At 40.2% G+C, this 25381-nt stretch overlaps 2 protein-coding genes across 2 annotated transcripts; one reads left to right on the forward strand and one right to left on the reverse strand.

Annotated features, from left to right (window-relative positions):
• Nucleotides 1–903: 903 nt before the first annotated feature.
• On the reverse strand, nt 904–17691 carry LOC137599294 (protein sel-1 homolog 3). Its single transcript, XM_068320148.1, has 24 exons — nt 17591–17691; nt 15490–16021; nt 15278–15404; nt 14684–14805; nt 14385–14500; nt 14077–14126; nt 13842–13965; nt 13627–13756; nt 13361–13501; nt 13068–13273; nt 12796–12975; nt 5420–5542; nt 5181–5321; nt 5002–5064; nt 4745–4921; nt 4534–4661; nt 4100–4183; nt 3910–3991; nt 3591–3666; nt 3376–3497; nt 3072–3193; nt 2687–2798; nt 2400–2463; nt 904–2217 (listed from the first exon to the last, which is right to left on the reverse strand). Exons 1-24 carry the CDS (start codon nt 17639–17641, stop codon nt 1970–1972), a joined length of 3321 nt encoding a protein of 1106 aa, XP_068176249.1. The 5' UTR covers nt 17642–17691; the 3' UTR covers nt 904–1969.
• Nucleotides 17692–18429: 738 nt separating this feature from the next.
• On the forward strand, nt 18430–19530 carry psmb11b (proteasome 20S subunit beta 11b). The gene is made up of 2 exons (XM_068319177.1): nt 18430–19072; nt 19235–19530. The coding sequence occupies exons 1-2, from the start codon at nt 18430–18432 to the stop codon at nt 19528–19530; spliced, it is 939 nt and encodes a 312-aa protein (XP_068175278.1).
• Nucleotides 19531–25381: the final 5851 nt, after the last annotated feature.

Here is a 25381-nt window from a genome sequence, read left to right on the forward strand (position 1 = left end):
CGTTCACAGATTAAATATTAGTTGTTTTAAACAAATATTCTGAAGGGTTCAGGGAGAGTTAAATTCAAGAAAAACAGAAGAAACACAGAGAAAGCTGAATATTTAGAAACAGCACATGAGAAACTAGTGGAAAGTTTGTCTGGATTTAAATACAGTACCGGTATACTCTAAGTCAACTTAAGGTCACGTATTAAATCATTCATTTACGATACTTGAATTCATAAGAAAGAAGTTTATCAATAGAATTTTTCATAAGTTCCAACAAACATGATGACAGAAGTGAAAAACGATTCCATTCTCCATGAGCTTGTGTTCACAGACAGGGTTTGTGGTGTGCTTGAAATTTTAGGGATAAAAATTTATGAGCATTCTGACATATCAAACTGTGACGGACTAAAATATCCTGAAGGAATGTTTGCATGGTCAGTAAATCAGTTAAATTAATCTGTCAAATGATAAGATTGATGTCGGTCAGTAACTGGAACAGGTGTGAGAGCAGCTGCCCGTCGGATATCCACGGGGTAGACGTGCTTCGAAAATCTAACTGCAGCGAATGTTTGCTGATTCTGGTTTAAAGGAATAGTTTCACATTTTGAGAAATAGATTAAAGGCTGGTTTTCTGACAGTTAGAAAATAAGGTTGATGGTACATTTCTGCATAGCAAATGCAGTGAAACTAACTAGTCTGTTAGCTTAGTCTGTGGGATGTATTGATGAAAAGTCAAACAAACAATAGCTTTAAAACTCAGTGATGATTAAGAAGTCATTACTCGTTTCACATAAATACTGTATATGAATACAATTTCAAAGTGATGACACGTAGGCTTTTACATACAACATCTTGTATTTGCTGATAGTGTCTAAAACATTTATTTCATTCTCATAAATTATATTCAGTGTGGAACAAATGTAAACGCAGTAACAATCAAACGCTGCCTTATATTCGACAGATGTGTGGAGGGATGTTCTTGTTTGACTTGTTCCTTTAAAGAAAGCGGTCCAGACAACATAAGGGACTGAGATGGGAAGAGGGAGATCATTATTCTGTCTCCAAATTATACACCGACCTCACTCCGAACTGACGGAGCTCCACATGGTGCTGTTTACACTGCAAAAGTCCTTATTTAACTAATGACAGCTCCATGAAACACTCGCTGCTATAAACTGCACATCATCACGAGTCATCGAGCTGTAAATAATTGTTAATCACTGAGTAACACTGCCCATTCTTCATATCTGGTGGCAGCCATAGAGACTAAATCCCTCAAGAGATAATGCCCATTATGTTATCTTTGTCAACATGGCAACACTGAGAATCATTACTTTTGACTGATATCCCAGGAAAGGCTCTAAAGATGCATTTGAGTTATCTTCCATCGCTATAGTAACTTATCCTCCGTGAACTAACTTCTGTTGCAGTTGTCTCCCATAGCGATGGCTAGAGTTGATCTTGTCTTATTTATTGGCCAGTGGTACCTGAATCGATAACCTCAGGAATCCCTTTGCTCTGGCCTTGGACAGAACTTGTTGGCGCTCTGCAAGGTGCTGTTGCATGTCCAGTCTCCTGTGAGATACTTATCATTGACATGTAAGCGATAGGGCCAGGAACAAGTTTTAATAGCTGATCTATTAGAACACAGCTTCTGGAACAATGTCTCCCAATAACATGAGAGTGACGCTCCCCCCTTTGGCACCACATCCAAAGACTGCATAAACTCAGCTTGTATTAAATCAACCACATGACAAGCATTAAAGTTTCCACAAACAAAATAAGAGAATAAAGGTTACTGATAAAGACACATTCTGATCAGCAGTTTTCCCCTTCGTGTAACTTAAAATGACTCACATGTCTCTGAAGCACAATTGTGCCCATGAATAGCTCTAAGTCATCTTCTAAATGTACGCTTTAACAATATGTAGTGTCTGGGACTTTGCTGTGGCTGCTGGTTCACTGAGCTGGCTGTTTGATGTCATAAGAGATGATAGAGGAGTGTGGTCCCAAAAGCACAGAGGCACACGCCCGACAGGGTCACGGCCAAATCTCCCACCTGTTGGAGCCACTGCTCACCATTCAGGATCATAATCCATTGATTCCCCACTTCACTGAAGATTCCTCCCATGATGCCATGTTGCTGTCTATTCAAGCTGATACCATCACGGCTGAGAGATGATGTCCTTGGCCTCAGTGCGACCACACGGTGACCAGCATCTCTTTGTTCTGTGTTAATTTGCAGATGAGGAGGATGAACAGAGGCAACTTGTCACAGCAGACAAACACGATTACATAGATTATCTACTATGGCTGGGCGAGTCAGAGCCATGGCTGATAGAGTGATATATGGGGAAATTGCACCACCTTGTGTGCAAAAGGTCATAGTAGAGGAGCTCAGGATTACTTACCAAGACAGGTCTGCAGCGTCAGAATGACAGCAATGACACAAGTAGAAAAAAGGGCTGTGTGTGCCTATAGAGAGATAGGAGGAACACTTTAAATAAATCATCATTCTTTTAGTACTATAGTGTTTTTGATGTCTTATTCATGATTAAAGTCCAATTTGCATTTTCCAGTTTTTCAATTATTAAAGTTGGGTCAAATATCAAAGGAGGATGATATAGTGTGAGACAGTGGCTTGCAGTGTGTTGAATATTTCTCCCTGCGATGTACAGAAATATTCCTTTATACCTACCAACAGGAGCTGAGCTCCATTCTGAGTCATTCTCCTCCAGGCTTGTTCCATCCGAACTCCAAGCAAAACCAGACAACAGGGAGAAACCGCTTCATCCTCAGTCTGCACACATCTGAACAGGAAAACAACTGTTAGACAGACAGACAGACAGACAGACAGAGAGACAGGCAGGCAGACAGACAGACAAATATAGGTAGATAGATAGATAGATAGATAGATAGATAGATAGATAGATAGATAGATAGATAGATAGATAGATAGATAGATAGATAGATAGATAGATAGATAGATAGATAGATAGATAGATAGATAGATAGATAGATAGATAGATAGATAGATAGATAGATAGATAGATAGATAGATAGATAGATTATTTAAAGAGCACCTCAGTAAGATCTTCTCCACCACAATATCCTCGTCATCATGAAGTGACAAATTAAACAAGCTGCGGACGCTCGGAGGAAGAGCGTGTCCTTGATGTGCTAAAACGACCAAGTTGTACATTCCCTGTGGGTCCATGTGAAAAGAAAATCATAACAGTGTGTGATGGGCTATTCAGTGAGAAAGTCTCCAAATAATAACACTGTATAATACGGTTTGTTGTTTTTATTGCAGTGGGCCTGAGCCTGTGGAAGTTTAATTAAGTTTATCATAGGGTGATGAGATTATGGCACGAGTAAATCTGTCACCTGAGGGCTGCCTGCTGAAGCTGCTCTGACATACATCGAAATGGCCTGACCCACCAAGGATAATGAGTGTTCCCGTGTGCTAGAGGAGCGGCGTTGGTAGTACTCCCCCATTTTCAACAAAGCTATAAAAGAAGATAAATACTTTGTGTTTGTCAACCAGATCAATGGGAGGAGGGAGGAGGGGTTTAAATCAAAATGAAAAGAGAAAAGCTCACCAGACGGATGTGGATCATGGTTAAATGCAGAGTAGTTGTGATATCTCCACTGGCAGTCATGACTGAGATTCAGCTCCTGTATTCAAGAGAATGTGACAAAGAGCAGAGCACTGATGATGGTAATCAACCGCTCGCCAGTTCCCTCCAGCTCGGCTTTTTTTTATTTCAGTTGGCGACTGGAAAGTTATACCGTTAAGTCATCATCTACATACACAAGTCAAATGATAAGACATTGATTTCAAACATGTGCTAGAAGTTAATTTAAAATAATGGTGAGGACAGGCAGAAAGGGTTAAAAGTACACAAGCAACATATTTACCTTGCACAGGTGTGCAGCATTGCTCTGGGCCAAGCCCAGACCAGATTCAGCTGCCAAAACATAATTCACAAAAGCCTCTTGCCTGTTCCCAACGCAATAAAACAAATGTGAAGAAGCAAACAAATAGTCAAGACCAGAGAAAATGATTACACGGGGGCAATTGAAAAGTAATTGAAATTAATGTCCCTACCAAAAGCCCTGGAGGTAAGCCTGAAGAGCCTCTCTGATCATAAATCCAAGGTGTCCGTTCTGTTCACAGACCGTTTTTAACATTCTGCACAGAGGGTAAAGGATGGGCTATGAATTATGCAGTATAACGGAAAATATTTGGAGATGATCTAAAAATAGTTTATGATTTGTTGAGGTCATTCTAAATAAAAGCCTCTTTAGCTGCAGCAGGAGCTTTTTTAAATTCATAAGATACCAAAGGAACAATGGTAAGCAGAATCTGTGCACCAGACAATAATAATGCAGTCACACGGGTTCTTATTTTTAGATATGCAAATACTAGGTTCTGACCTTGAATTAACCACTGTCACTGAAATTAGATGCCTGTGAGCTGCAGGCTACAGTGCAACAGCCCATACCGAAGCTTTCTTCACCAAGCTAATGAAAACCTCTTACATCACAGCCCTCTCCACATCCTGAGACACTCCTTTCAGGCTTCCTGTCGAGAGGTACCAAGCAGCCTTAACTGATGCTCCTACATGACCAAACCGGGATGCTTTCAGAAACTCCTGGAATGCAGCCGTCTGTCAATCATACAGAAAAAAAATCAATTCATCGATCGCGCCTAGTGAGTGATGAAAGAAAATGTTGAGAGCGTGTCTTGAACCTCATTTCTATCAGGTTTGTCAGGGTAATTCCCAGTGAGATGATAGAGTCCCAGGTTAAACATGCCATCATCACTTCCTTTTAATGCAGCTCGTTCGTAATATTTCACTGCGTTTTTATGGTCCTTCAGTATCACCCCGTAGTACCAGCCCAAACCATTCAAGGCATTAATTGAGCCCTAAAGCAAGGAAAGCACACTGGTGTAGTTAATACACATGGTGTAAACTCGTGGACTGATGACTTGGATTGCACACGTACCATTGCTGCAGCTTTCTCCAGCAGATGAAAACCTCGGGTGTAGTTCCTTTTTACTCCCAGTCCCTGAAGGAATCAGCATCAATCAGTGAATCAATAAACGTCAAAACACAGAAACACACAAAACATCCAGTGTTTCACTGAATTGTCAAATGAGCAGAGACTTTATAATCTCACCGAACCTTCATCAGCAGCATAGCGTAGTTGTACATCATTGATGGATCCTTCATCTGCATAGCGCTTCTTCTAAACCACTCCGTTGCACTCGCCAGATTTTTTGAAACTCCACGTTGTCCCCAATAAAGCATCATTCCCAAACGCTTCTAGAGATAATAGATAGAGGTTTTATTGGCGTCTCCTCACACTGGATGTGTCCACTCATCATAACAGAGAGCTGGAAATAGGATTAACTCAAACGCACCTGAGATTCTTCATCTCCTCTGTCAGCTCGGAATTTCAGAAATTGAACATCATCATTCGTCTCCTGTGTGAGGCTGTTTAAATCCTCTTGGTTGCTCAGATAGATGTGTTCAGGTGAGTATTGCTTCGAGAAAGATCATTTGAAATATTAATAATGCTCATTATCATACTCTTTTTATTACAAAACATATAAAAATAAGCTAATACCAGTTCTACAAATATAAACTAGTTACCCTCTCATCCATGCAAAAATAACATTGAGATTTGGTGACCTGACTACTCGCAGTGTTTAATGTGGATGTGGAACCGCTGGTGAGCTCATCATTACCATGCAGGATAGTGAGACACCCCCCGCTGCTTCTCCTCATTTTCTTTCTGCCGGTTTTTTTTACTTACCCTTGACATTTATTTCACAACTATATGCTATTTAGTTCCATAAAAACTTATTGGAGAGGGAAAATAACACTCTCCAAGCTAATGGGCTTTGTAACAGCCAATTAAATCAAGTAAACCTATTAACCCATTAGCTTAGCACAATTGCTTAAAGTGCTGTATTTGTACCATCAACTCTAGTCTCATATCTGTCCACAGAGTATTGTTGGTTTGTGAAACAGTTCTGACTCTGAAGGGGATAGATAAGATTTAATGGTGCCATGCACCTAATAAGCTGTGATAATGTCTATTTTGGACTGAATGGTGGAAATTTTCTTGTTGATGTTCACTAAAATGGTAAGCGGAACATTTGCAGTGACTCATTTTTAGAAAACATGAGTAAATAAATTCCTTCCTCAGTCAAAGTTTAATCAAAGCCTTATTGATGTTTGTCGTTAATATTTTCTTAACTAATCTGCTTCACCAAAAGTGTTTGCATTTGGTTTGATCAAATTTGAGGGACATGGCTGGAACCATAAGCAAGCACATATGACAGTCAGAAGATTGTGATTCAAATAACTACTCTAGTTTTGTCAGAACATTTGGCAGTCAAGCATTAACTCTTTAGCCAATAATAAGACATTTCTTGACAGAATAGGAGTTTGGCACCATTAATTAAGATCAGCTCCAGATGGATTATTGTTCTGTCACCTTTGCAGAAAGTCTTTAAGTTGGTCCAAATGCAGTAACATATTCAGTTTCACTAATAAACCTCATCACAGTTGTTTCTCGGTGCATTTGCTGCCTATTCAAGCTAGAGCACACAATAAAGTCTTTATGTTGTCTTCATGGACCTCTTTTCATTTGATGCAGCTTATTTAATTGTACCACAGATAAACAGGCAAACAGTTTGAAGTGGAGATTTCTTGTAGCAGGCACCCTTAGAACATTCTCCCATTCAACATGACAGGTAAGTCATTAGCATTTTTAAATAAAAGTCAGGATTCACCTATTCTCACTCGCTGAGCCAGCAAACAATCTTAATTATATTTTGGAGTATCTATCTATCTACTGTAGCTAGATACACTGTATATTGCTGCAGAGACTGATATTGCTCTGATATCTGTCCATTCCATTTGAAACATGAAAGAAGCTGTTTTTTGTTAAGTCGGGGGGGAATAAAGCTCCTTCAACAGTCACAAATCAAGATATTTTATGCCGTTGGTTTGATCTGTGTGTAAGCGGGGCGACAGAGAGAGAGTGGGAGTGGTTCAGGGAATGAAGTCAGTATGAAAGCTTAGTTTTACTGTGGGTTTTTTTTTTGGATTGATTTCTCTCTGTTTCTTATCTGCAGCAGCACAACAGAAATCTCATACTGACACTGACAACCTGTCAGTCACGCACGGATAGTTGAAAAACTGAATGTTTAGATATCTAGATATATTCATTTATTCATCCATTCATTTTCTTGAAGGTGAGACAAACAGTAATTGCCTCGTCTTCAGCAGGATCCAGGTCGCAAGTTTACATTGGAGACAATCCCAGGTAACTAGCAGGGTACACCCTGGACAAGTAGCCAGTTTAATACAGGACCACACAGAATGACATACATCCATTCACACTCGCAGTCACACCTACTGTCAATTTAGAGTGACCACTTCACTACGTTGGTGGGAGGAAGTCAGAGAACCTGGAGAGAACCCACACAGACACGGGGATAACAAGCAAAACTATACAGAAAGGCCCCAGGTGGACCTGAACCAAGACCCTTGAACTGAGGAGAAACCACAGTAAGTAGAGTTTATCGTTATACTACGATAAATTTTCTGTGGCCTGTCCTCCTAGTGATGATATCTAAGAATTCTGCCTAGAATTCTTGGATATCATCAGTTTAGAATAATATGAAGCTTCAGAGCTAACACAGACTGATAGTGGTTTATGCTGTTTCTCGATGCCTCATAAACACATGAAGCCTTGATAAATCTTCATTTATCCAGGGTATATGGCTCCTTGAATAACTCTGTAGTTTTTTCTAGGGCTACGGAATACAGTAGGTCCTTAAGTGTAATGTTAAAATGTTTGGTGAGATATCCCACTGAAAACCGGATCAACAACCTCAGGCGCTCCTGACTGAAAATCCAGTAAGGCTCTGGGGCTGTTATATCGAGAAAAAGTTTCTTACCCTGACAAAGGTGAAAACAGGGAGCACGATATCAAAGAAAACAACAAATAGTCAACAGTGTGGTCTCGTTACCGTATCAGATTAAAAAGCCTCAATAATCAATCATTTTTAAATAGTTTTCAACCAAGCGCCTTTCCTCATGGAAAATGTTAATATTGAACTCCCCGACAATTAAACCCACTCACATTGCAGAGTGAAACTCGATAAGTTATCTGCAAATTCAGACATATAAGTGATTTCGCACTTTGGTGTACAATAAATCACAGCAGTTAAAGCCACAGTGCATCTGTTAATCATAAAAACTTGTAAATCAAAACATGTAAAAGAAGCAAGTTCCAAAAAGTATTTATCATAAAAACATCTTTAAATGTTTAGGCCACTCCCCCTCTTCTCTTGTTCATTGTGGGAGAGTTGAAGAACGTTTCAAAAGGGGTACCGGTTCCCCTGAACTAAGTCATTCATTCATTCATTCATTCATTCATTCATTCATTCATTCATTCATTCATTCATTCATTCATTCATTCATTAATCTTCTTGAAGACAAGACGTCCACAATCGTCTCGTCCTCAACCGCTTATCTATAATACAGATTGCAGGTTACAGTGGAGCTTATCCCAGCTGGCTACGAGTGAGAGGTGGGGTACACCACGACCAAGTCGCCAGCTCATCATGAGGCCCCACTGAGGCAAGTACAGTATCTTAAAAAATTGCATCCTACAAAAGCTAACTGAGTCTCTGTAGAAACTGACCATGGGCAAAATTTACTGACCTCAACCATCTTTACATGCATGCCAGATCATGTACCATGAGCACGTCCCTGTCCTTTGCAAGCCTTATTATGTGACAGAAAATTAAAAAAAAAATAAAATCCCCTTTGTAACTGTCAATTATTCCTTTGTAAACTAAGATAAACCATATCTTATATTGCAGATTAAATGAATACTGAGTATTAATAATTTTAAGCCTCTGTGAGTATAGCCATGTCTACCATTTCCACTTGTCCCACTAGTACATATATGTCATGTTTAATAAAACCAATATGAATGGAACTCTCTGATATATGTTGCTTTATGGTATTGCGCTACATAGTTGTCACAGGAGAACAGCAAAGGCACAGTTTTTTTTGAAGACAAAAAATAAAGACAGACAAGCAAAGACAATGCGATCTGCTGTAACTTCTGTTGTGCAGCACTGAAGAAACAAACAAGAGCCAATGTAAGCAGGAGCATGTTGGATCACAGCAGGACAGTTATCAACCAATAACAGAAGAAAATGTGGACAATAAAGCCACACAACAAAGAGTCACATTTAAACATGATGGTTATTTGCAGGGGTAAAGAAACAGTTTGTTTCTGTGGAGCTGATGTAGTGTTATCCCCATTTATCTTCTAAACTCTGACACACAGATGGAGAAAGTGTTTGTGATGTATAACAGATCAGGCCACCTCAATTTAGTGAATGTCACATCAGAAACAATAAAGTGTTAAGGCTAGTGTTTCAAACCGTGAGCCAGAATGACAGCATCCCTTTAGTGGAGAGGATGCCAGCTTGCCTACATGTTAATTGTTGTGCTGTTCAGACACAAACTGGGCCATTGACAGACTATCTTCCTGAGGCAAATGAAAAAAGATGTGCCAGACAGAATCAAAACAGCATTTGAAGATGTGTTCAAGGGATTGCTGTTAAGAAGGTGAATGTGGCATTGAGAATAACAACTAGTGGAAATACCAGCATGCAGAGGTCGGGTTACTGTAATCGTTACTCCTAAAGAGGAACGTACAGATCTGGACAGAAAAAGAATCAGTGTGGAAACAGAATGCTAAACAGATTAGACAAGAAGAACTGGTAACAAAAATGTTATGAAACTGAATGAGAAGTCACGGGTCTGCCTTTATCCAAAGCTACTCTATAGTGTAACAAGGTGACAGTTAATGGCATTCTGTTCAAGCTGTTAAAGACAAACTGGATTCACTGTCTGAAAGGCTTGAGCTCCGGTATCACAATCACCACCTAATTTTTGCTGGTTCTGTTAGCTTAGACTACCGATGAGTCCTGGATGTGTACGTCACACTGAAAGGGACAAGCAAAGACTATGACACAAACAGCTCACATTGACAGGTAACAGTGATGAGTAGCATAAGCCACTGGTGGACATAATGTAATGCCTCAGAGAGACAACAGAGACTACTGGGGATGCAATAGGATGATATCAATATGAAGCAGGCTGATATAATGGCGGTATGATATTGTGTTGGTGAACACAGAGCAGGGTATGCTGTACTTACCAGTGAACACTAAGGGACACTTGACAAAGAGATAGAGCATGGTTACCCACCCCCCTTATCTCCACTGAGACTAAACTCTATTTGAGCTGCTACAAATGAGGACACAAAGTTTGACAGAGTGACAAAGATGACTGTGACAAGGTGACCATAGAACAAAAAAAAATATATCCCACGCAGGACATCTGGTGTTACCACTCAGTCCAGGATGTAATGACTTTTCAGAACAATGTGGCCTTTAGATGAGAGACAGCAGGAACGCACACAGAATGGATGTAGTTTGTCATGTCCAAAAGTTGCATCTGGGAGAGTAATGTCTAATAGCAAGGGATGAACAAGCTTTCATCTCCGAATGAGCATATGCAGGGTGGGAGACCCCGAGCAATAAAGGGAGACACTACAACATCCCAATACAACCAACTACACCAAGGTAATAGTGAGTTGTTCTACTAGTAGGGTAATTGGATTGGAAAACAGAAAAGGATTGATAATTTTCTACCACTATTGCAACTTTTGGTAGAAAGATTATCTACCATAAGAAAGAGCAACACAGCAATCACAATGCTAAAGGCACTCAAGACAGTATGACATGATGTTTTACTTTCAAATGATGGGCCAAGGCACAAATGTCAAATGTTACGGGGATTCAGTCAAATGTCTGACATCCTCACTCCGACATCCGCAGAGATGGAAAAGATCAATACGGAAAAGAACAGCCAAGCATCTCAAGCTGGAAGCTGCAGCCGCAGGACAGGATCCATACGTGGTTGTCATGAGTCATTGCAACCCATCGAGCAAAGGTCTTATTACCAGAATGGCAGAGTTAGGGGGCATTCTGACAAGGACTAGTAGTCAGCTGTGACAACTACTGCAGACAAAAACAGGGATTTTTATACACACCATATTTATTTATTTATTCTTAGCACTAGCAAGAGGTCAGTCTCTATATGGTAAGGTCATCAGATCATCAGACCGTAAAACCCAGGGGACTTGACCCACTGATGACAGTGTTGCTTTGGTTTCTCCCTGACAGAAGTTTAATATTAAAACTGATGCTATACCCACCAAAAAGAAGGAAGGAAGTGAAAATGTGTGCAGTTTGTTTTGGTGACGGTAGTCTGTGTTACAACAGCCCAGATTGAATAATTTCATCTCTTTCCAAGTGATGCTAGACTTCAATCCTGTGTGATTTTGAAAGTAAATTTTTTACTTCAGAAATATTTATTATTCAGTAGGGCTGTCACTTTAATGCGTTAATTAGATTAATTAATTACGCTGCAATATACGCTGCTATAAAAATAAACGCCATTAATCGTGAGTGGCAAGTCAATGCACAAGCATTTTAAATTTGGCCCATTGAGGGACCCGTAGGCTGTAGTGACGTCACTTCCTACCTGCGCCACTAGTCAAAAGCAGAGTGACTGACAACAGAGATGGACACGACTCAGGAGAGCGAGGCAAAGCACACTCGGACCTTTGGGCGGAAAGTTTATTTCTAAAAAGAACAGACGGGACTATCAACAAAAACGCGGTGATTCTGCGCTGCCAGCTGTAGACGCCTCCGTCAGTCTGCCCCAGGGCAGCTGTGGCTACACACGCAGTTTACCATCACCAAGTATGAATGAGGAGTGAATGAATAATGGATCCGATGTAAAGCGTCTTTGAGTGTCCAGAAAAGTGCTATAGAAATCTAATCTATTATTATTATTAATAATAATAATAATAATAATAATAATAATAATAATAATAATATTTGTACCTTTTGTAAAAGATAATTTTCATATCACCAAAGCAGCTCCAGCCTAACATATCATTTAAATGCAAAACATGTCAAGGACACAGAGTTGAACGTTAGCGTACCGTTTTAAAGGAAAGCCTGTTGACATCTTGCTATTTAGTTGCCTTATTTAGAGGCATGTCATACTATTCATTTTGAATTGCTGCATTGATTCAGCTTTAGTATTCTTTTTGATGGAGAGTCTGCTTATGTGCCTATTTGAGACTCAGCCTTATTTTATTTCTGATTTTATTTATTTTATTTAGCTGTATTTGTATTGCATTTTTGAGAAATGCACCTGGCCTAATGGGTTTGCTGATGTGCTTGGCCTTTTTTATTTTGAATTTCATTTATAAAACACACTTAACCAATAAAAATGTAGATTTCAGATCTTCTGTTCTTGGTGTATTCTATTGATAAGTCATGCACTACAATTTTGTAATGTCCTAGAATTCAAATTCTTTATTTGGGGGCTTTTAGCAGGTATGAGATTAAAATGCGATCAATTAAATTAATTTATTACAAATCCTGTAATTAATTAGATTAATTTTTTTAATCGCCTGACAGCACTATTATTTAGATGACACGCTATGTATAGTCATTTACTTGAAGACTTAAGTATTCATGCTATCCCTCAGAGACACGAGATGAAGTTAGTAATGTAATAATGTCTTAAATGAGTAAGCTCCACTTCTAGTAGTCTGTTTTGCATTGTCGAGTGCATAAAGGAAAAGAAGGAGACATTTCCCCTTATTTAAACATACGTTATTCTCATGTATTCTGGAACTGTCAGCGATGCTCTGCGCCCCCAAGTTGGAATAGTAGCTGTAAGACATGTCCAAGTCTTTTGGAAACCCATCGAGTCCTTGGCTGTGCTTGTACCCAGCATGCATCAGGGCAAAACGGTTGTCACTTGCAGCACCAATCAAACTGAAGACCTGACCCTGAAACACAACAGAGTTCGAATCATCAGTCATCACTACAGGCATTGGGTTACAGTATGTGACATGATAAAGCAGCACCTCTCTGATCCAACCTGTTGTTGATCAATCGGATGCCCAAGGCCAGAGAAGAAGATAACGGCCAACAACACAGAGGCTTTAGGGTTTCCAAAGCAGGAGGACGCTTGTAGTAAGGAAATTGTCTCATATGTGGTTTCATTTTCTGCCAGTTCCGTAATGAATATTGCACCAACTGCCTGGTCAAATAAAGTAGTCCCAAGCTCCTTCATGCTTATAGATCCTTCAGAAAATAAAAAAAAAGTCAGAACTGTGAATAATCATGTATTTTAGATTATTTATACACATGTTTTCTGACAATTCATATCACCTGTCCTGATTTCCTCCTCTTTTGATTGCAAATAATGGAAAAGCGTTTTGTAATCATGTTGTTTTTCCCAGGTCCAGGTCTGCGTGCTGATTTTCTTTCTAAATTTACCCCACAGTCTTACAAACTGAGTGGTGGAGACACCTGAAATAAAACACAACAATTTACATAAACTTCCCATAGATGCTGCATTGACATCTGGTATATTACATCAATTTTGTATATAGGTGCAACATTCCTCTCAACTACCTGTCAAATGAACATCTCACCTTTGTTGATTAGTGATGGATGGTGACTGTCGGTTACTTGTTGAAGATAAGCTCTTGTAAATGATTTCATATCCTGACACTCTTTAAGTGTCTTATCCAGATCCTGCAATGGAGACTTGGGGTTTCTTATCTGTGAAATTAACATTTAAATTACATTTAAAAACAGTTACAAACAAAAATATTAAAATTCTAGTCATGATTAGGAGTCACTTTACCTCTTCACTTCCAAAGCGGTAATATTTGGTGGGTCCAAAATACCCTTGAATGCCTGGAAGGTACCGTCCTCCTCCAATCACGAAGTATCCGTCCGTGTCATCATATCGAATACTGTCCTGAAATCTATGATATTCACTCAGACTAGGAGGACTTCTGTGTTTTTTCTTATTTCACATCATTACGTGAGGGAAACTGGTACGAATGAATATTTAAAAAGTCGATAACATGACTTACTGATATACACGTCTGCAATTCTGACCGTCCCATATTGCATTCAGCAGCACCTGAAAGTCAGACATATTAATACATGAGCTCAAAACATGGAGAAAAAAAACAAAACACTGTTGGGCTGTGAACGACTCCAAATTGCAGCACGGATTGCAATTGCCTGGAGTTTCCCAGCTGGAAAGCACCCATCGTTCAGGATCTTACAGCTGTTCAAAAAGAACATCAAACGAAAAAACCAAACAAAAACTCTGAAGTGAAAGGATGACTTAAAGAAGTTAGTTCAAGCTGTCTGAACCACAGTGAGGGTTCTATACCTTTGAGTTCTGTATGTAGCAGTCTAATCTAATCCATTTCCACAGGGGCAGCTCCATATTGGCTCGGAAAGCTTCATCTTCTCCTGTCGTCACATGTGCCTGAATTATGACGTCCCCTACACAGGAGACATGACAGCCATATATTTCACCACGGGAGATCCACTTCTCTTTATTAATACATACCACAATATGTCCTACAGTCTCACAGAACACACATAATCACTCACAACCATCCCATAATACCTCAATCTCATCCCATAAACTGGTATCAGGTGTATGCCTATGTGGCTGTGACCCACCTTTGTCTGTAAGCTGCATCAGAAGCGAGGCGTATGAATGGTTCCTATCTACATGATGGATGATCCCACAGAGGCCCCAGTGACACCATTTCAGTAGGTAGATCCACACTGATAAGGTGACACTGAAAACACAGACAAGCATGATTTGACAAATCTTTTGTTTTGGCCAGTGAAGCGTGAGACTGAAATGAAAACAGCACTATCCACTAAAAATGACCGACCTTGCTTGACTGTCATTGACCGGAAATAAAAAGCTTACATGGTCTAATGAAGAGGCTTTGTGAACCTTGTAAAGTCATCTGTAATGACAGTGAAGTAAAACTAAAAGTGGATTGTGTTTCAGCTGCCAGCACTAAAAAAAAATAAAAAAAATAAAAATCTGTGCCACTTCAGTCACCTGTGGCCTGTTAACCTGTGGGCCAACCCACTGGTGTATTGTTCACTCTGAGCAATATGTGCTCTTCTTCTGGATTATTTGCTTTTACACTGTTTATGGTCTACACATGCAGTTATTTTTATATATGAAACAGAGCGTTTGGAGACTGTGCTGGAGATGATTACGTGCTGTTTAGTTGAACTTTCTACCAATCCAACCTTGGCTGTGTCACAGCGTGAAGACGGGTTCTCTCCAGGTCCCTGTTGATAAAGGGATGGAACCTGCGGACCACTCCAAAATGTTCACCAGTACTCGCCAGTGGGAACGTTAGCATATCAACTGTACCTACGAAAAGTAAGAAAGAATTAAATATTATTATTATTACTATTAAAGATGGGATTCTGGAAATGAATGTGATTAAGAGTCTGACCTGACTCATGTGGACACTGATGGTTTCTGTTCATCTGCCACATCAGCCGCGCAGACCACGAAGGACACGCAACGGGAGGTTTAGTTGGACGCTCTGACAGCGGCTTAGTCTGCAGCACTGTATGTATACTTAACATGGAGTTAAGGTATGTCCTAGCTTCACTTGTGTCCTTATTCAGATGGTGTAAAAAAGCACGCACTGTCACATAATGGGTGTCCAAAACCTGCCTGTTGAAAAAGTCTTGTTGATAAAGAACGGAAGGAGGCCACCTGAGGAGCACCTGGTGGATCCTTTGGACTCGGGCTGAACTGCTGATCCATTTCCTACTAAATACCACCTCATCTGTCTTCTTTAATGTAGAAACAACTGCCTCCACTGCAAGCTGACATGGCCTGGAGCACTGGTACCGCACATGGACCATTGAGCCATCCACCACTTTGTCAGGAGCTGAATCAAACCCTATGAAATTGCCAGGCAGACTTTCACCAGACTGCGATGAACATGTTGAAATGGCTTGTAAGACACAGTGTACCTGGGTGGAATAAAATACAGTTAAACATAATAAACTGAAGGAATATGTGACAAAAAAGTGAAGTTAATGCTTATTTGAAAGTCATTGTTAAATAAATAAATGGCCTTGTGCATGAACAGTGCGTTACCATTGGTCTGACTACAAATTCTGACATTATTCGCATTGTTTCTTCCAACCAAACACTGTGTTATTAAAAGAAAAGATGATCTAACACAATGACCACCATGGATCTGTCCCACATGTTTTGAAACATCGGATTTAGAATTACAGCATATTTATGAGAAACTATTGAATTCACCAGTTTGAGCATTTAATATCTTGTCCTTGTACTGTAACCTGAATTTAGGCATAGAGGATCTGCAAAATCAATGTATTTTGTTTGTCTTTGTCCAACAGAGAAACCTCTGCTAAATTCACACCAATGTTTGTATCCATATCCATTGTTTTCTGTTTCCCTCCAGCTGCTGCCAGAAACTGTTTTATTTATTTATGTATTTATTTAATCATTTATTCATTTATTTTTAATTTTATTGCGCATTCTTACTTCTACAACTGCAGCTTTAAATACATTGGTGATCACTTTCCACGCTTTGTGCTTTTCTGTCTATGACCTCAAAGCGCAAACTTGAAATAAGATTTTATTTTTCAGCGTTTATGAAATCTATGAAACTTTATTGAACCTAATTCAGTAAAGATTTTTTTTTATCCCTGTAGAAGAAATGCCCTTAGGTTGCATTTCCTTTCCTATTACTTCTCTTTGTCTTGAGTCTCTGTTTATCCATTGCTGCCAATTTTCATTTGTGGTTTGCACATATCATTTTAAAGCTTGTGTCTGTCAGGGCGTTTGGACTTTATACTGAAATTACAAACTGAGGCACATATCCAGTTCAAGATCAAAAGTGTTGGCTTGGGCAAAAGTGTTTAAATTTCATCAGCAATCTCTTTGAGTAGAACAGAATTTACAGTCAGTGCATGCTTCATGCATCCTGTGTTGGATTTTCCTGTTTTTCTCTGATTTCATTCTGCAAGAACAAAAATAACAGAGAAAGCATCGACGCATGAAAGACCAAATGTTTTGGTTTTACAAGAAAAAGACTTCATAGATGAATTTGAATCAGTTGTTTAGACTTGTGTACGATCAGATCTGACATCCCATCTCTGTTAAAGAACTGCACAGCCACTTCCTCGAGCTAATCCTTCTTTAGATATGGTACAATTATGAGAAACAGGCTCCATTTAGACCATTAATCAACTAAAAATCATTACTTCACCATTTACTGTAGTAGAAACATACTTAAGGTCTCCCTATGTCCTGACAGGCCGCTCTAAAGAAATGACTTTTTGCTTCAGGTGATTAGTGACTGATTACTGACTGATTACTGACTGATTACTGATGAACAGGTATGGATATAAAATTCAACTTCTCTCCTTAACTTCTGGCTCTCTAATGCACTTTACCAAAAAATTATGACTTTAAGAAAAAATTAAAATTGACATAAAAGTAAGGTTCACATATTACAATTGCTACTTAGGTTACAGTAAAGTATTGGTTAAACATGAGATTCTTACCATTATATTCGCAGCGATGACGACAGAACCATAAATAAATGAGTGTAACATGTTCAGTATGAGAAATTTACACTTAAAGTTAACATAAATGAAAAAACTAAAATATATTCCTTGAGTTTGTCATCAGTTCATTTCATAGAAAATATTAATAACAAGTAAATAACCCTGATGCCCATGAAATGTGCGTCTAAAATGGTTAGTAGTCGTATGCTGTATTGTGATCCAGTGTGACTCAAGATGACCAAACATTCTGGTGGAGCGAGTTCAGCTCTTTGCTTGAGTTGCACTGAAAAAAGCATTCGACATACCAAAAATGCTTGACAACAATGGCTGTTGTAAAGAGTTGAGCTGTTTGGCTGTTATCACTGATTTATGGAACGCAACTTTCCAAGGGTTTATACATCATCTTTCAAAGGCAAACTGAATTTAAGAAGCTGTGGTCTTATCATCACTCAGTTTTCACTTCCTCCACCTACACAAGAATTTAAAAGAAATCTGATGTGAAACACATCCTGATATCACAGCCAAAACTAATTACCCATGGAGTGCTTACTGATGACGCTTTAAAGTAAAGAGAATGAGGCATTGGTAGAGGTATACTGTCACTAATGGGTGTTTTGTAAGTGGATACATGTAGATGAATGGGCTCTGTCTATATAAAGTGTGACTTCTGTTAAGGTACATAGTCTACTTCTGTAGATGACATTAAACATGCTGTCAGACAACTGATACACTTTTGATTAGATTTAAGATAAGATATTCCTTTATTAGTCACACAAGGGAAAATTTCAAGTCTCTTCCAAGTTTGATGAGAGATTCAAAACAGCTAATTATTTTTAATGGCTTTACAGAACATTTGCAGATCCCAGGAATATTTTTTGGATACTCTGAACCCTGAATGCTGTTTGTTGCCCTTTGGGAAAAACACCGCCAGCAACAACGTGAGTGGTTTGACCTTCAGCCAGAGCACAAGTCAGTTCAGTTTTTATATACCGGTCACAGAGTACCTGAGCGGAAGTCCGATCCAATTTGGGCAGATCAACACCATCCCGAGCTCCAGTCCTGAATCTGGTGAAGATTCCATCTTTTCATCCCTTTCTTCCTCAATCCTCCCTCCAGCCTCCTCTCAGCCTGTCCCTCTACCTTTTCCCGTGTCTCATGGCACCACCACTCTAGCTTTCATGTTTCAGGGAGGTGTTCTGGCTGCAGCAGACACTCGTTCCAGTTGCTCTGGACTCGTGGCATGTCCAGCCTCCCAGAAGATCGTGCCCATTCACAGCCACTTAGTGGGTACGACTTCTGGCACTTCAGCCGACTGTGCCTTCTGGAAACGGTTTCTGGCTCGAGAACTGCGGCTCTACCAGCTCCGTCACGGTCGCCGGTTATCCACAAGCGGAGCTGCCAAACTTCTTTCCCACATGCTTCATCCATTTAAAGGAACTGATCTGTGCGTGGCTGCCACATTGTGTGGGTGGGACAGAGGCGAAACAGACGGAAGACCAAAGATTGAGCTAAGTGGTTGGACAGAAACAACAAAAAGTCAATCAACTGAACTTGGAACATCTGAAGATCCCAGTCTTGAGAATGCTTCTCTGGTGAAGACTCAGTACTCTAGTGGTCAACATGGCTTTGCTGGAAACACAGTGAGCTCCTCTGGACCAAGTCTGCACTATGTTTGCAGTGATGGCACTCGCTTGCAGGGAACGCTCTTCTCCGTAGGCTCAGGGTCGCCCTATGCCTACTCAGTGTTGGACCAATCAGTCCATTGGGGACTGACAGTGGAAGAAGCCACATCAGTAGCCAGGGAGGCTGTGTACAGAGCCACACACAGAGACGCATACTCAGGAAACTGTGTGGACATCTATCACATCTCCTCAAAAGGATGGACTCGCAGGAGCAGGGAGGACTTGAAAGAGGAATATTACAGAGAAATGCAGTGACAAGAGAGAAAAGATAGGCAGGATGTAACGTTGTCAGACTAATGACATGAAACAAACAAAAATGACACGGGCAAAACATTGGGGAGTATTTTGAGGAGACATGATGGCATATTTGCAGCAGATAGTAAATTAATGAACAGGACAGGCAGTTGTATCCTCCGGGCTATTTCTCAAATGATTTGGGCATGCATATCATTCCATCTAATAAACTGCTGATGCTTTGTTTGCACTGATGATGAAATGAATTCTAACGGCACACTGCTGGCTGACATTTTGATTTAGACTTGAAGACATAATGAATCATTTCAAGTAGAAGAGCTAATTACAACCTTCTCCTGCATTTGTTTAACCACGGAGGGAAGCCAAAAGAATGGTCAGAAACAGTCCAAAAATCGAAATGACTGGAGTCTGAAGATCACAATGTGTTGTCAAGTATGAAAGGGAGAAAGGAGGTGTAGCAACGGAAACGGGGAAAGAAAAGTTAGGACTTGAAATCTGATTTGTGTCCGCTGTCGGAATTTATCCTACTTTTCTTTGATACTTCAACAAATTAATGAGTAAATGAAATTTGGCTGAACCTGCCTGCCATTCTGTTTGAGCAGTCTGCTAGCAAATTAATCATAATAGTAATTATTCAAGTGACAATGGCTGTAAAGGATGTAAGGGAAGATGGTATAGGGTTATTCATGCTCATCCCTACTGCCTTTTAAAACTTCAGTCGAGGTATCTGAAGTCTGGTGATGAATTTTTAATGCTGAAAGGGTGGCCAGTCAGCATATGGGAGGGAACTATATAGCATATGGAGTACGCTAAAACCAGTCAAAATGTGGTTGTGCATGATGTTGTGGTTCACGCTGTTATGATGAGCATATTTTCACAAAGTGAGTTATTAATGCAGGTGCTTGCATATACTGTATGTGCATCCAGCTGCATTTACAGTGTGATATAAATTAAGGCAGGGTTGCATGAAGATGTTCGGCACATCTCCAGCGAAACATCAGAGAGTCGAGTGTTTTTTCAATCACACGCTAGAAGTGCTGCATCACTGACTGCAGCAGTTAGCAAGAGGGGAAAGCCTCCCTTCGTCCCCAGCCTCATCCATAATTCCCATCTTTGGAAAGTCATTAATGACGGAGTTATTGGGCATGGAAAACATAAAAAAACAAGTGGAAACCAATTTGGCAGCCTAAATACTGGCAACTACAGAAGGATTTCTGAGACTGAGAAGCGACAGAATGTTATTGTAATCTGCATTTTGAGCTTTCCATAAGAACTGTATCTCAGTGGGCGTTGGAGTTTTCTTTGCTCGCCCTCTTTTAAGCATCTTGTTCAACGTTGCCAGGCTCGTCTCCATACAGACAAACTCCACAGAGACCGTAGGGAACGTCACTGCTGTGAATGAACAAGTAAAATGTCACTGACCTTGCTTTCTATGTTACAACAGTACACACATCTTTTTTTTTTTAAAAATTAGCATTTACGAATTTTAAATACATATTCTCCAAACAGAGTCAAATTTTACAAATATGTTTAAAAGCACCTTTCTCACAAATCTCCATCTCTTTACTTGTGCCTGTGTGCTCTCACATCCTGACAAACAGATTGATCATAGTGTGGCTGTGTTTTGCATTTGTGCAGTGGTTTTGGCATGTATTCAGCTGTGTCTTGTATCCTACGCAGCTGGATGCAAAATATCTGAGGAGTGACCTCTCGGTTGCCAGCTTGTTTCTAGTCATATTACTGAACAGTTGTCTCAACACTGCTTGTTTAAAAGCTGTTGTTTCCAGTCAGAACTCAACGATGATCAAGAAACATCAATATGTATGTTTGACGCATGTGATTCTGCTCCTGTGTTGAAAGCAGACTTATCATTAAAAGATAAAAGTCTGCCTTTTCAAGTTAAAGAGATTCCAAACTATTTATCCAAGGGGGTATGAAACAATAAATGGTAACCTAACAAAATATTTTACCCCCACTTGTCCTTTGCAGGGGTTGCAAGCAAGCAGGAACTCATCCTATCCATCACTGAGTGAGAGCTGGATGCTATTTCATCACAGGGCCAACACAGTCAAACAAGCGTTCACGCTCACCTTCACACCAACAGGAAATTAATAGTCTCCAGCTCACCTAAATTGCATGTTATTGCATGGTGGTATGAAGCCGGAGCAGCCGGAGGGAACCTCCTCAGTCACTGGGAGAACACTGACACCCCACACAGAAACACCTCACACTGACATTCATACTTAAAAGCTCCTTGCTGTGAGTGAAAACCACCACAGGGTGCACCCAGGTTGATCTCAAATTACCAGATCAGCGGTTCAATTCCCAGCCCTGGAAGTTTAGATGTTGAAGTTTCCTTGAGCAAGATACTGAACCTAAATTTGCTCCCCCGGCATCACAGTGGATGTAGAGATGGGTCAAATACAGAGATTGAATTTCTGTCTGTACAATAAAGAATCTTAAATTTAAACACCGATCCTTAAATTAGTCAATTTGAAACAATATAGTGTCCAGCATATATTTATTATTGAAATACTGCAATAATTACAAGGCATTACAAACAATATGTAACAAAATTCCTTAATAACCTGCATTATGACATTCAATGATGCAAATAGCAATGCCATCTTTTTAAAGTGAGCCCAAAAAGTCCAGATTTATTGAAGCCGTGTGTCAGAAATGTGCTCTATATGAATCTGGAGAAGTACAGTCAGTCATATGTTACATCCTGTTTAGTGAGTGGGGGACATTAATGGTGAAATTTCCCATTTAATGCATCCTTGCTTTGCAATTTTCTGGTCGAGTTTGTGTGCTAACACATTGAGGATGATTATACAGACTACATTTAAACAGGTCACAGAACACAGCTTCAAGGAAATGATGCAGCCTGACCAGGAAGTACTGAAGGATTTAAAACTATAATAATAAATATGATCGTTATAAATGACAGCTATGATTTAGAATACAATCTGCTTAAACTGAGACATTTTAATTAGCATTAATATCAACGCATTGTGTGTGTAGTCCCACAGTGGGCATGCACCGGTGTCCATCGTCTTTATGATGTAGTTAAAAACTAATGGGGATTGGCAAAGAGAGAGGAAGGAGGGTGAGAGAGAGGAAGAGAGGGAAAGGGAGAGAGTGGGTTGTTGGTGGACAGACCTCACAGTGGGCTCACATGAACCTCAGCATCTCTTCCCACGTTGGATCATTTCAGCTCCGTTAACCCACGGAGCCACCGGAGCAGCAGACGCGCGGTAAGCACTCTCCACTAAAAAGACTTCATCTTCACGACCCACTGGTTTATTGAAGTGGAGCAGACAAGTTTCCACTCTTCTGCTCTCCACTTCATCATTCCGTTGATCATTTTGGAGGATTAGCCACGGGTCGACGCTTTCTAGGTGTTTCTTCCAGCGCCAGTTTGGAGCGAACCCTTCGCCGTGGAATGTAGGTGGAAGCTGTTCGAGCGGAGAGAAACGCGGCTGTGATAAACATTTTGGAGGGGGGAAAAAAAAAACGTATTTTAATGACTGACATGAACGCTAAGCATTGACAGATGGTACAGTATTGTGACGGATAACGCTTTTGCTCCGTTTAAATTGGGCTGGGGTACGCGGTCGCGTTTACCCGCGCTCGCTCCTTATCCGCTCACCTGCGGCGCGCGTTTTGACGCGTACGCGGCAGATTCTTCGGGGTCGCTAGACGTCAGTACTTTAAAAAAAAAATTTTTTTTTTAAATTGTAAGACATTGTGTTCATTATAATAGTTAGCCCAAGTGTGTAAATCACATTAAGGTAACCAAGTAGGTCATTTTCTCCGGCTTCGTCTAACGAGGCAGGGTCACGCTCCGGGCCACTTTGGTGTAGCTCTGCTGGGTATGCTAATGAGCCGCCGTATGTGGGCGAGTGTGCGTGGATGTGGGAGACCAAAGGGGAGCCGTGGTGTGTACTTTAAAAATCTACCGTCTTTTATTTGTTGATGACACACTGTGGATGCCTACAGACAGAAGCGTCCTCTATATTGGACCACAAATGCATTAGTGTAGGACGTGTTCTCAGCCTGGAGGCGTGGAAGGATGCTTTCAAAACACATTCCCACCAAAACAAGAAAATCAAATCAGTATAAATTTTAAGAAAGCAAAATCCACAGTTATATATCATGGTTGAAATGTTAGTGGAAAGTTTTGTGAAGCCAGAATGTACATACAGCCATACTGAAGAAGATCTCCTGTCATTTTCACATGTGACACTGATGAGAAGTGTGAGGCTGAAAACTTGCTCAGCACAGCCCTGATGTATCACTTAGTGTCGAGCTGTCTGTCCAAACACGATTACAATGAGGTGACTGATGTGCTGAGTACACTGGGCCTCTCCTCACCCGTCTGATTTGGAAAGACTTAGGAGATTTCCATGTGTCCGCTGAGCAGGGCAGAGCCGTTGTGATTGGATGAGTAGCCTAAAAGATTTAGAACGAATGGCAGTGGGAGAAAATGCCAAATGTTCAAATGGAGTCAAATCTGTCCACGTCTCGGTCGTTAAAAGCAGCCAAGCCGCCCTACTCCCCATGTACTTGTACATCACCACCATCACCCCCACCCCTGCCCAGCCCATTCCCTCTCCGCCTCCATCTCCCATTTCTCCCTATGTAAAAGGCCTGACATGCACAGGCTATTTTTAATAAAAATGAAATAGCTTTATTGCAGTGAAGCGACTCGATGCAGAGTGAAGTGAGACTGAAACAGCGATTTGCAATTTGCAGGCTATGTCACCACTCATCATTCCATCCTGAGCCGGCAAACGGCAAATCGTCCTCACGCTTTCATCCTCTTTCCCTGCCTTACATTTCACACATATCTCATAGGCGCTGATACTCTAAAGACTTCAAACAACAGTGAATGACATGTTCTGCTGGCAACATGGTTTGGAAGCAAAGCTAGCAGAGAAAAAATGTAAGCTGTAAGATCAGTCTATGCTAATATGCAGTATAGCTGAGGAAGACAAAAGTGTTCTGCAGGAGCCATTTCTTGTATAATGTGATATTTAGGATGATGGCAAATACATGCAAATGCTGAACATAATTCATTAAATCCTATGTTATGAACTGATATAACTAGGTTGTAGAAGGAATCAAATAAATTCCAAAGTGAATTTCTCTTTCAGAAGAAATTCTTTAAAGAGATTAATTCTATTACTAGTGGCTATGATCAAATGCTCAAACCCATGGTGTTAGAAAGCCAACTTGTTAAAAAGTAGGTCATTGTTTGGAATGAAAAAGAGCATACATCTGATTTTCAAGGGTTCTTTCACTCATATGAAGCAAATCAACTCAGACACATCATAAAATGTTATGGTGGGTATCATACAGCGTCATCAAGGCCCGTGCATTGCTCTGCTCTGCAGTCGTCCCATTCTGTGCTTATTTACATTTAAATTAGTCCGATCAAACGTCTCATTTTGTCAGTCAGACCTCAGAAGAGGCAGCGCATTCTGTCGTTCATGTTCTTTGACTTCAGATGTTAATGATTTGTTTAGACACTCTATTGTCCTATTTAGAAATTTTACTTTTAATTATTGCACTGCAGACCTCTTAAGAAAATATCCATTATAACTTTCATATTGTTTAAGAGCTGCGTCTCTGCACGCCAGTGACTCATGCACTCCTGAGCGGAGTTTATTTATGAGATAATTCACGTCTCCCCGTGTGCATCAAGGTGAAAAACAGATGTCAGAGAATTGACATTCATTGCAGAAAATACTGAGGCAGAATGATGGATGCAAGTAAAGTGTGGATGGTAAAACTGTGATTACACAGTTTCAACGCCGTTAATCTGCTGACACTTCAGTTCATCAAA

The sequence above is a fragment of the Antennarius striatus genome, chromosome 7 (assembly GCF_040054535.1).
Source record: "Antennarius striatus isolate MH-2024 chromosome 7, ASM4005453v1, whole genome shotgun sequence".
In the NCBI taxonomy this organism is placed as follows: Eukaryota; Metazoa; Chordata; class Actinopteri; order Lophiiformes; family Antennariidae; genus Antennarius; species Antennarius striatus.